General features: G+C 47.2%; 1 protein-coding gene across 4 annotated transcripts in view; it reads left to right on the top strand.

Annotated features, from left to right (window-relative positions):
* The window catches only part of Tspan14 (tetraspanin 14), a 60,647-nt gene that overhangs the window by 25,918 nt on the left and 22,448 nt on the right, over positions 1–12,281 (top strand). For 3 of the 4 annotated variants that reach the window (NM_145928.2, XM_006519261.2, NM_001316748.1), the window contains one exon: positions 6,871–6,968. The exons of the other annotated variant lie outside the window; for it this stretch is intronic. In NM_145928.2, the coding sequence (NP_666040.1) occupies positions 6,888–6,968 (81 nt within the window). In that variant the 5' untranslated portion in view covers positions 6,871–6,887. The remainder of the gene's footprint in view (positions 1–6,870; positions 6,969–12,281) is intronic. 4 annotated transcript variants of the gene reach the window in all.

The following is a 12,281-nucleotide window of genomic DNA, read 5'->3' as shown; positions in this document are numbered from 1 at the left end:
CTGCACCCCACCTAGAGAACCTCAGCACTTCTCACAACACTAAGCACCTTCTGTGAGTAGTACCTAAGGAGGACTATGCATCTATCTGTCCATGTCTACTACCTTGGAAGCGCTGCTTGAGGATAGGAATAGAGCATCTGATGCATAACTTACTGAGCACAGATTTTGACAGCTGAAAAGAAAAACAATCACAGTTTGTGTGGCTTATCCTTCTGGCTCACGTGGTCATCATAATATCAACTCTGAAAATGACCACAGCCAGCCCTACAGCTTCACTATAATTAGAATGGAGAGATGAACTAGGACAAGCATGTGGGAGTGGCTTAGGAAAGGATGGGGTTGGTAAGGAATAGAGCTAAATTGCCATCTTCCTGAGTGGGCACCGAACAGGTGATGCTGAAAAGTGACAATGAGGGAATAGTAATGTAAGCATAGATATAGAGTCAATACAAGGGATACACAGATATAAATGAGAAGAGTTGGAGTCTTAGGGCATATATTGCTGAACCAAACAACCACCACGACCACAAAGCAAGTTAGGGAAGAAAGGGTTTATTTGACTTACACCGTCATAGCACTGTTCACTATTGAAGGAAATCAGGACAGGAACTTAAGCAGGGCAGGAACCTGGAGTGAGGAGCTGGTGCAGAGGCCTTAGAGGGGTGCTATTTACTGGCTGGCTTCCTGTGGCTTGCTCAGCCTGTTCGCTTTTAGAACCCAGGGATACCAGCCCAGGGATGTCACCACCCACAATGGGCTGGGCTTTCCCTTATCAATAACTAATTAAGAAAATGCCTTACAGCTGGGTCTTATGGTGGCATTTTTCTCAATTAAGGTTCCCTCCTTGCATATAACTCTAGTTTGTGTGTTAAGTTGACATAAGACAAGCCAGCACAGTCAGCTAGAAGGTAATGCCACCTAAAGTAGAAAAGGCCTGTCACTTTTGTCTCAGCATGATTGTTGATTCTTGTGTATTGTGATAGTTGATTCTTCTATTGTTTGCAAATAAAATGAGAAAAACAGGGAATAAGGAATGCAGAGCATGTGGGAAGGAGCAGGGTTTCAATAAAGTGTACGTTATTGTATACACACTGCATTCACTCGTTCATCAATCCTTTCATCGTCCATTCATCACAGCAGTCCTGGGATTTAGGGATGGTAGGCAAGTGCTGCCCTGTGCCCTAGTGCATGAAATGTCGTCCTTCCTCTCAGTAGGCTGTAGTCAGTTGGTACATTTGTTTTAATGTCTGTGACCAAAATTACAGAGAAGCAACTTAATTCACCTTGTGGGCCCAGTTCATCACAGCAAGGAAGGCTTGATGGAGATGTTGGCAGTAGGAGCATGTGCAGACAAGGAAGCTGAGTGGGATTATAACCCCAATCCCTAATGACCTACTCCTGCCAACTAGCCCCACTTCCTAAAGGCCCCAGAGCCTTCCCAAATGATCCATCCTCTGGGGAACAGTTACTTAAAACACAAGAGACAGAGCAGCAGTATCAACCAACCAGACCCTCCCAGAGCCCCCAGGGACTAAACCACCAACCAAGGAGTACACATGGAGGGACCCATGGCTCTAGCCACATATGTAGCAGAGGATGGCCTTGTCTGGCATCAGTTCAAGGGGAGGCCCTTGGTCCTATGAAGACGTGATGCCCCAGTGTAGGGGACTGCCAGGATGTGGAGGCAGGATTGGGTAGGTGGGTGGGGGAACACCCTCATAGAAGTAGGGGGAGGGGATAGGGGGCTTCCAGGGGTGGGTGGGGCAGAGGGGAAAGGGGATAACATTTGAAATGTAAAGAAAATATCCTTTTTTGTTTTTTTTTTTTTTTTTTGTTTTTTGACACAGGGTTTCTCTGTGTAGCCCTGGCTGTCCTGGAACTCACTCTGTAGACCAGACTGGCCTTGAACTCAGAAATTCGTCTGCCTTTGCCTCCCAAGTGCTGGGATTAAAGGCGTGCACCACCACCGCCTGGCTTCCAATTTAAAAAAAAACAAAACAAAACAAACAAAAAAAAAAACCACAATAGACATTCCAGGTTCAAATCATGCCAACTGAAAGCCATAGTCCACTGGTCTCTCACTGTCAGCTTGCTTTCATTCTTCTGAGTTGGAAATATTCTATAGTTGAGCAGAGGCTAATTTTTTTAATTGAGAAAAGTCAGTGGGATTGATGGTTGCATCTTGAATGCGGTAGTCAGATCAGGGAGCCCTGTTTCTGATGACTGTGGTCTCACCACTCCACTCCCCTACAGTGGCCTCCATCAGTGTCCGTAATGCCAATGGGGTTGGTGAGCATGGTGGAAACTCTTCTGGAAAATCACTTACAGTAGACCCACACGACGCAGCTCCCTTTCATGGTCTGATTTTTCCATTTGCCTTTACCCACATGCCTACAGATTGTTCTGTAGTCACAAACCGTGATGTTCACGGTTCATACTTTATGCGTATACACTTTCTTCCGCTGGCTTATTTTCATGAGGCAAATTCTTAGTCATGAGTTAATTAGATTAAAGATATAACCAGATTTAGTGTCTGTAACTGTTGGCTTTCCAAAGGGTAATGACATATCCATCTGCTGCAAGGTATGGATATGCCTAACACTCGTGGTGGTGACATTCTGTTAAATTTGAAAGCGTGAACAACTGCCCCTGGGTAGTCTGGGGATTTTATTGTGAGTGATAGTGACTATTTTTCCATCTGTGAATTATGCTGCTCCTCTGTCCGTACCCCTTATTTACCTAAGCCTAAGTGTTTTGTTTTATTGGGTGTGAATCACTGTTACAAATGTTGACTTTCTACCAGGACTGTACCTTCAGAAAGCTTTCATTATTTATATTTCTTACATTATCTTAATGTAACTTGTAATCATGTGGGAATTTGGCAGTAATTTAAAACTTTACTTTTTTACCCGGTTGCCTCAAAAGAGAAGATGAGTAAGGAGGAGATGGGCCTGAAACCCTCTTCTTCAGAGTGTGTGTGCACCTGCATGTGTACCATGCCCCTTAAATATTTAGAATGATTTTTGTGTATTTAATTTCTCCCAGATTACTAATCAGCTTTTTAAACAATACAAAGTAGCTTTTAGGTTCTAACCTGCTAGGTCTGTTGGTGTCTAAAAAGTTTACCGTAGACTTTTAGGAAGTCAAAATGGGTGTCTGACTGTCTTGGTCTCTGTCTTTGCTTCTCTCTGTCTTTCTCTTTCTGTATGTCTGTCTATGTGTGTGTGTCTGTCTGTGTAGGTAAAGAGTACTGGCATCATCAACAGTTGGTACATGGCTAAGTTTTAGTTTCACTGATGTGTCTTAATTTTGCCAGTAAGGTGAGATGGCCAGGGACCCTGGACACTTTGGAGTCATTTGGGGTCAGGTCGAGTTTCTTGTGTCATCATAGCTGTGAATGTGCCCAGGCAAATGGCTCACAAGTGTTCATTCCTTTTTTTTTTCTGCCCCTGAAGTTTGGAGGTGCTGGTTCCTAACTTTACTTCTGCCCTGATGAAAGACCTGTTGTGCTCTGTTGGAGAGGATGGGTTTAGGCTGGGCTGGAAAAAAGTGTTCCCGTTGTTCTACAGTGTAAGTCATGAGGATATGTCTTCTGGCCAGCACGATCGAAAAGGAGGTCTCTGAATTCAGGAGAGCCCAAGGCTACCGCCCCCACCTTTTTTTTTTTTTTTTTTTTTTTCCACTTCCTGAGACTTATGGGAGAGGTCTGGGAAGTAGGGTGAAGAAAGGCTGAATTTTTTTTATTTCCCTTGAAAGTTTCTTGGTCTGGGAGTTGGGAATAGGGAAGTGTCATCTGGAGGATGCCTTTACCCCAGGGCCTGAGTCGTCATTTGTTCAGAGGAAATGATGCACTCATGCATGCCCTTGGTTTGTAAGTTGCAGGAGGAACATGCTGTGTGAGTGTGATCCCCTGTGCCCAGGATGATCAGGGAGTGCGTGGTCACTGCTGGGTGAACCTGCTGCTAGTGGCTGCCAAGTGTTGGAGGATTTTTAATTTAGATCTTGGCTGTTGCAGTTCTTTGATGCCCTCGGGCTTGGACCCCAGCATCTGGTCTGTGGGGACAGAATTGTTTCCTGTTTGGTTGTGGGGCTAGTGCGTGGAGGAGGGTGAACTAGATGGGGAGGGAAGATGGCACCTCCATAGGGAGAATCTGCTACACTCTAGAGTGCTGGTTTCCCTGTGTCGTGTGGTCTTCTGTGTGTGTCTGTTCTCCACACTGACCTGTGAACTAGAGCTGAAGGAGACCGAGGATTTGGAGTGTGATGGTCCCTGTGCTGTCTATCACAGGATGATCGTGAAGGCCTGGAGCTGGGGCACCTGGTCAGTCAGCATCATCGTGCAAAGCGGACAATGCTTGCTGGTGAGAAGACAGAGGAGCCTTAGAGTTCTGAACCTCCATTGGGTAGATGGTGGCCATGGAGTACCTTCTAGGAGTTCTAGACTTCTGGGTGCTTATGTGACCTGCTTCCCAGGCTTCTCCATGAACCTCAAGAAAGAAGGGATGTATTTGGTGCTCTGAAGACAGGCTGGTCTTGTCTAAAAGAGGAACAAGTGGTAGCACTTGTGACATTTTGCTGTCTCAACAGCACATTTTGATAGCTAAGTTGGTTGGTTCTAAATGAGTTCTAGCTTTACTTTTTCCTCCTACACAGGACAATTGAGCTATCTCTGATTATCTCTGTCCCCACCACAGATGTCCTCAAATGAAAGGGACAACCTTGATGTTTTGAGGAATGTCATCTGGTTAGGTTTCTTTCTTTGGGGCCCATTACAACCTACCCAGGGTGCTGCATCCAGACAGCAGATCCTCTTGTCTTCTCAGGGTCCCTACAGAGAGGGTAGCCCCTCAGTGTGTAGTAGCTGCTCCACCAAGCATGGATCTAGTTTCACAGGCTAGCCACTCAAGGAGCTTGTTAGCCCGGATGCAGAGCCCAGCCAGTCCTGTACAGAGTGGTGGGTGACTGGACTCTGAAGAATGTGAGGTTGATTCTGATGATCCCGGGTAAGGCCCTCATCATAGCAACCAGGACCAGTCATATATTCCCTGTTTCAGGTGAGGACCCCAAGGGCCTGAATAGGGCAGGGACTTGATGGGCCAGGCCATGTGGAGAAGGATGGTCCCTATGCCTTTATCTGAAAGAGCTGGGGCTTCTCCCTGTTGTTCCTTGTTTGATTCTGTGGTCTCATGCCGGTGGCCATGAGTCTGATGTTCAGAGCTCTTGAGCACCTGGGATGGTGTATTCCCACTCATTCTTGGAGGGTAGTTTCATGGAAGTGTTCTGGTAGTGGGGTGGTGCTGGGATAGATGTGGGGCTACTGGGTGGCTGAGGGGCCATTCCTGCTGTCTCACCCATGCCTCCTGGCAGCTGCCCCAGCTAGGGTGAGGAAGGAGTGAGAGGTGGGGTCTGGATGGTTCACATGATTGCATACTTTGGGGTGTGGCTGAGTACAGGCAGAGCCCATTTGTAGAGGAGTCATGCTCCTTTGTGTCATTTTCTCAGAACATGGCAAGCCTTCAGCTACATTCGTGCTCATCTCTAAAACTGATTTTGCAAATAGCCTGTAGTCAGGAAAGCTGTAGCAATTGGGTATTTCAGGTGTCTGGGTAGAGGGATTAATTCTTCACTGCCAGGGTGGCCTTGTTTGGAATTGGGTCCTGGTCCTATATCTGGGCCTTTCTAACCTTGACAGTGTCCTTGTCTGCATCTATGTGTGCAGTGCGGTTTGGGGGGAGTAGTACCCCTTCCTGTACATAGGGCTGGGATGGTAGTACCTCTTACTGTCTGGAGCCTCAGATCCTGGCCCCCTCTTTCAGCTTGAGTACCCCACCCTGTTCCAGCATTCACTTGTGCTTTATTCCTGAGGGTGATGACAAAGGGAAGTGCTACTGGTGGGCCTGGCTCTGTGGCTGACAGATAAAAAACAACATACACTGTTCACCCTGCAGCTCCAAGGCTGTTCCCAAAGGGACACTATAGTCCAAATTTATTGTATTTGGCCAGGAAGCCAAGCCGTGTTCATGGTGGGTAGCAGTAGGAGATAGGAAGATGGAGTTAGGGTGAATGCTGGCTGCCACTGTGGGCTTTGAGGCATCTCACTGCCCAAACAGGGACGTCTCATTTCTGTATAGACTGTGCCTGGGAGCTGTTCTCAGACAGTAGGCAAATGAACGTGGAGCCGTAAAGGTGTCTTTGTGTTGACCCCACAGTTGTATTTTGTGTAAGCCTGCTGATCTTTTAGGTTTCTTTCTACCATGGCTTCCTGTGATCAAGTCTTCATTTCCTTGGTTGGCTGTGATGGTTAAAAGAATGTGGGCAGTGGAATTCCTTCTCCATGGTTCAGATTCTGGGCACTGCCCTTGCCTTCCTTTCTTCTGTATGTATTTTTGAAGGGAAGGTTTCCCGTGTAGCCTAAGTTGGCCTGGAGTTCACAGCAGAGCCCAGGATTACAGGTATGAGCTCCGTGTCCAGCTCTTTGTCACTCAGTCATATCCCCCTTGCCCCTGAGGTAGTCACATGACCTTTCTGAACTCCAGAGTTCTTGGCATGGGGAAGAAGGAACAATCAATACACAGCTAAGAAGAGGATGAGATAAATGGCTGAGAAAGTTCAAAGCAGAGTTTCTGGTACTTCGAAGACACTTAAAAATTGTTGTTCTATCTTTTTTGTTTTTTGTTTTTGGAAGCTTATTTAACCTGGTTGTTGTTTAACCTTTAGCTACCACTAATAGTAGTAGGTCCGTGTTTGGATGAACAGACAGATATGACGGGACAGTGGAGATTTCAGGAAGTTGAATGGGAGCCTTGGTCTTTCTGTATGTGGGGAGCAGGTTTGAAGCTGACTGTGCCTCATCAGTCACTGTCCCTGCAGGTCCTCCTTCTCAGAAGATGCACTATTATAGATACTCGAACGCCGAGGTCAGCTGCTGGTACAAGTACCTGCTCTTCAGCTACAATATCGTCTTTTGGGTAAGTCCAGAGATGTGGCCACGGTCCCTTGTGTGATCGGGACCACCATCACCAAGTCATGATTCTCTGTATATTCCTGATGACCAGACTCTGGGGAGGTCCTAGAAAGAGGCAGTGGGCAGGTGCCATGGTCCTCATCCTTATAGAACCAGCCAGGAGTATCATCATGGGTGGGCTCAGGTGATGGAAAGACAAATTAAGGGGTCCAGCCTAGTTTGGGTGGCTCAGGAAGCCTTTGGTCACTGTCTTGGTGTAATAGTGCTGTCTTCCTATCCCAGCAATGCACTGGTACGACATGAACAGCCTTGTAGGCCAGGCTGTCTTCTATATCCTGGGAGGGGGATAGTCAGTACCCAGCTGAGAAGGCTGTAATGAGGGCTCCGTGGTTTACTAAGAATGGCGTTAGTTTGCTGAGCATTGGGGGGTGGGGCAGCTCCTTGCTGTTGTGTATGTGTTTAACAGAGTGTGCTGAGCCTGGGATGCAGAGAGTGAGCTGGGCGGCTGAGTATCACCGAACAGGCTGCCCAGTGGGTTTTGAGAAAGAAAGATTCAGTCAGAGTGGTAGTTACCGAGGCTGTCTGGCTGGGTATCCGGTATCCCGAGGCAGAAGTGAGGTCAGCGTGTACAAAGCAGGACAGGCACTCATGAGACTGGAGCTGAGTGAGGAAGGCAACACAGAGGAGGACAGGGACCCTGAGAAGTCTGGCCAGACAGCTCTCCATGTGCACCGAGAGTATCTTTCACTTCCTCTTTTGCTGTGCTAGGAATTGAGTCCAGGACCTTGTGCATTGTCAGGTATGCACTCTGCCATGAAAGCTACAATTTTTATTGTAATAAAATTTTTATTTTCAGGTAGCCCCCCCCCCCCCCCCCATACATTTTATTTTCAGATAGTTGCTACCCTGACTAGTTTAAGGTTTGACACAAGCAAGCATCATTTGGGAAGAGGAACTCTCAATTGAGAAACGCCTCCATAAGGTTTGCCTATAGGCAGATCTATAGTGGTTGGTGTGGGAAGGCCCAGCCCGTTGTGAGTGGTGACACCCCTGGCTGGTGGACCTGAGTGCTATAAGAGAGCAGGTTGAGCAAGCCAGTCAGTAACATCCCTCCATGGCCTCTGCATCAGCTCCTGCCTCCAGGTCCTACCCCACTTGAGTTGCTGCTCTGACTTCCCATGGTGATGGACTGTAATCTGTGAGGTAAAATACATCTTTTCCTCCCCAAGTTACTTTGGGTGTTTGTCAGAGCAACAGAAACTCTCATTAACACAATTGCCCGGGATGACTTTGCACTTAGGACCCCCCTGTCTCAGCCTTCTGAGCAGGTGGGGTTATGAGTTTGTGTTATGAGTTCTTTGTTGACCTCCCAGGAGCTTTTATGTGTGTGTTGTGTGGTTGGACCTGACTGCAGAGTGAGAGAAAGGTCAGCTGAGCCCTAATGTGAGATGGACTTTGGTGGGGTCTGTGAGTAGTGAGAGGTTTTATTCCCTGGCTGGCCTTGTGTGGGTACACCCTGGGGGTGCATTTTCGGACGGTATGGGAGGGAGAGAACATCAACGTGAGTGTGCATGCCTGCTGAGGTCTGGAGTATTGTCTGAGATGCTGAGGCGGGGTGGAGAAGGGAAGCTCCCTTGGACCTGGCCAAAATGAGCGCAAGCCTGGGTAAAAAGGAGGTTTGACATTGTAGAAGCTTCCGTGGTAGAAAAGAGCGGTCAGCCGTGTCACAGAGCCGTGACCTTGGTTGTTGCTGGAGATGGGAAGGAACCGGCTACGCCGAGGAGGTTGGTCAACAGAAAGTGTAGAAGTGCAATTCTGACCAACAACAGTTCTTTTCAAGTACTCTGGCCTCAAAAGCAGAAAAACTGGGCAGTTGCTGGAGTTGGTCAGGGGTTGGGGAGCCACAATGTGTGTTTGGCCATCAAGTCTGAGCAGGGCAAGGCAGACACTGGCACTGTGTGGGAAGGTGAGGGGAAGGATTGGTGCGTTGAAGCTTTTCTGTCGGCAAGCACAGTGGTCATTGGGGGCCATGGAGAAAGGGGGCCACTTCCTACCTTTTCATTCTCAGCTTTCTGGCATCATGTCCTGGCGATATGTCTCTGTGTGATTAGGAGTTCTTGTCCTAGAGAAAGAGGGTGAAATGCAGTGGAATGTCTGTCACCCCAGACTTTTCCTGTGCTTAGTCTTCAGCCTCATCTTAGTTCCCGATGTGGTATCGCTAGGCAGCAGTGTGTGTGTTCACCTTCTGCCTATGTGACAAAATGCCAGAGATAGCTAACTTATAAGAGAGAGGCTAAGAGGTTCCACGATCACCTGGACTGTTGGCTTTAGGCTCTGGTGGGGGTGTCAGCTGTGGAGTATGACAGCAAAGTGCTGTCCTCAAGGCACAGGAGGCAAGGAGTGGGCTAGAATGCCACAGTCCCCATCATAGGCATGCAGTCAGAGATCTGCAAACTGTAGCAGTAGGTCCTTGGTCACAGAGACCTGTACAACACTCTTACCTCCTGTTGTAGGGCTCCTCAGACTTGGATTTGCTCCCTGTCTGGAGAACATTGCTTCCTGTTTCCTCAAGCAAGGCCCCCCCCTTGCCTGCTTGACTTTTGACTTGATCTTTGACACATCCTAATTGTTGCAGGCAGCACAATACCCTCATTGTCATGGCCATGTCCCTGGTTACCTCTTCCTTCAGAGGTTCTTCGTAACAAATTCTTGGTTCTTAGAGGACAGGACTTGCTTACACACTGGCAGCACAAAATTCACACAGTTCATCAAATCCAGGGTTGTGGCAAGCCTGGACTGAAGTATGGGGTAGTAGTTTAAGGATTTTGCAGACTTGGCAGTTAGTGTGTGTGGTTGAGAGTTAATCATTTCTGTTAGTAAGCACTGGGGCAGAAGAGGAGGGAACAAACAGGAACAGTTAGGAAATGCCCTCAGAGAATGGACGTGGGGAACTGGGGCCCCTTGGTGTTGGCCGCTGTCCCCACTTTTCCTGGCAGGAAGTTACTTTACCTGGGCAGGATGCAGCAGTGTGGAGGGAGGCCCAGGCTCTGAGACCCACAGAGACCTGGGAAGCTCACATAGAGTGCAGTGAGGTGAGGCCAGCCTGCTCTGGACACCTGGATACAGTATGCCCTCTCCCGGAACCCAGGGACCTTGAAAAATCTGGTGTTGCCCCTGAGAAACGTTGACATTGATCTCAGCTGCCTGGTGTCTCCATTATGTAGTTTCAGAAAAAGGGGAAAGTGGCATGCTAAGTCCGTATGGCTTCTGAGTTTCTTTTTTTCTAGATGGAGACAATAGAAGAATATATCACAGTTGCACCATCCAGCTTCAGAAATGAATTCAGCTGGTTTTGTTTCACTTTTGTTCCCCAACCTCTTTTGGATTACTTTGAATCAAAGCCCTGGTCATTTTCCATACCAAGTGTTTGTGTTTGTTTTGGTGGGGAAGAACTGCTCAATAGGCCAGTGTTGAGTATGCAGAAGGCAGTTTCTATAGCCAGGTCAAGGTGTAGGGACAGGCAGGCTGCAGCTGAGCCACCACCTGCCGCTTACCATTGCTCCCACACCGTTTTCTCTAGTGGACAGATTCCTGTAGCATTCAAGGAACGTTTGTTTTCTTTTTTCTGACTTTGGGGCTGGAATTCCCAGAGACCAGCATCCATTTGGTAAGATGTGAATGCTGCTGTCTGTGCACCGAGTTAGGCTTCTTTTGTTTTTTTTTTTTTTACACAGGAATGGTATAGAAAATTGTTTCCTGGGAGCCTAGTGCTTTGAGAGCACACCCCACCACACACACAGATTTTTTTTTTCTTTTTTCCTTTTATCACTTTTTGGTTGTGCTAGACCTGTTTCTAGTTCAGAGACTTGTTCAACTCAAGGAAATGCAAATTAAAACCACAGTATAATATACCTCATACCCACAAAGGTGTCACATGTTTTCTTTTAAAAACAAAAAAGCAGAAGATAAATATTGGCGTAGGTGTGTAGAGATTGGTGACCTTCTACACTGTGCCATGGAAGCAAGTGATAATCTGTGATGCCAAACTGGTGTTACTTCCCGTTAGCAATGACATTACCATGTGCAACCCCACTTCTGGATATATAATATGCAGAAGACTGAAAGCAGAGTGTCAGATGTTTGTACACCAGTGTGCACAATCTTACTTATCACAGCCAAAAGATAGAAGCATCCTGTGGCCTTTGTTGATCAGGGGGTCAGGAAATGTGGCATCTGAGAGCCTGAATCACTTGAGGACACATGCTAGAGTATAGATGAACCTTTAGGACATTATGTTAAGTAGAATACTCCAGATTGGATTTCATTTATAGGTTAGAGGCTGTATGGCTCCATGCAGACTAACTAGAATAGTCAGTAGAAAGACATAGACACAGAGAGTAGATTTTGGCTGCCTGGCAGTGAGGAGGTGAAAACGGCAGGCTCGCAGTCCATTTGTGCTGCTTTTATGGATCACTGCAAGGGTCGTTTATAACCAGAGGAGATTCTCTGCTGCATGGCTCTAGAGCCGTCGTTCTCAATCTGTGGGTCGAAACACCTTTGAGGGCCAGATGACCCTTTCACAGGGGCCGCCTGAGACCATCAGATAGTTACATTATGATTCATAACAGTGGCAACATTTCAGTTACGAAGTAGCAACAAAAATAATTTCATGGTAGGGGTCAGCACAGCATAAGGAAAACTGTATTGAAGGGTCGCAGCATTAGAAAGGTTGAGGACCACTGCTCCAGAAGCTGAGAAGTTTAAGATTGGGGAAGTCATAACTTGGTGGAAAACATCACATGGGTGAGAGAATAAAAGGGAAAAGGGAGGCCAAAGACAGCTTCTCCGTCTCTCCCTCTCTCTCTCTCATTCTCTCTCTCTCTCTGTCTCTCTCTCTCTCTTTCTCTCTGTCTCTCACTGTCTCTCTCTTCCTCTCACCCCCCCTAATGCGGGGGGGCGGGTGACCATAGAGCCGTGTGTGTGCTAGGTCAGCGCTTTGCTACTGTGCTTTGTACCATTCAAACTCCATTTTATGGCAAGTCCACTTTAGCAGTAATGAGTTATTCCATTCATCCTCAGAACCTACTCTCCTCTGAAAAGCCCCACTTCTCAACACTCTCACGATGGGGACAAAGTCTAACATGTGGATCTTGAGGGACACAGTCCAACCACAGCAGGAGATTATTGTTTAAGGGGTCTGGTTTCTGTTTTGTATTGTTAAAAAAAAAATTCTCTGATGGCTGATTCTGTTTTGATAGACTTAATGCCACTGAGCTGTATACCTGAACATGGTTAGAATAAGTTATATCATGTGCGT

The sequence above is a fragment of the Mus musculus genome, chromosome 14 (genome assembly GCF_000001635.26).
Source record: "Mus musculus strain C57BL/6J chromosome 14, GRCm38.p6 C57BL/6J".
Taxonomy (NCBI): Eukaryota; Metazoa; Chordata; class Mammalia; order Rodentia; family Muridae; genus Mus; species Mus musculus.
This window is presented reverse-complemented; position numbering and strand designations above follow the sequence as displayed.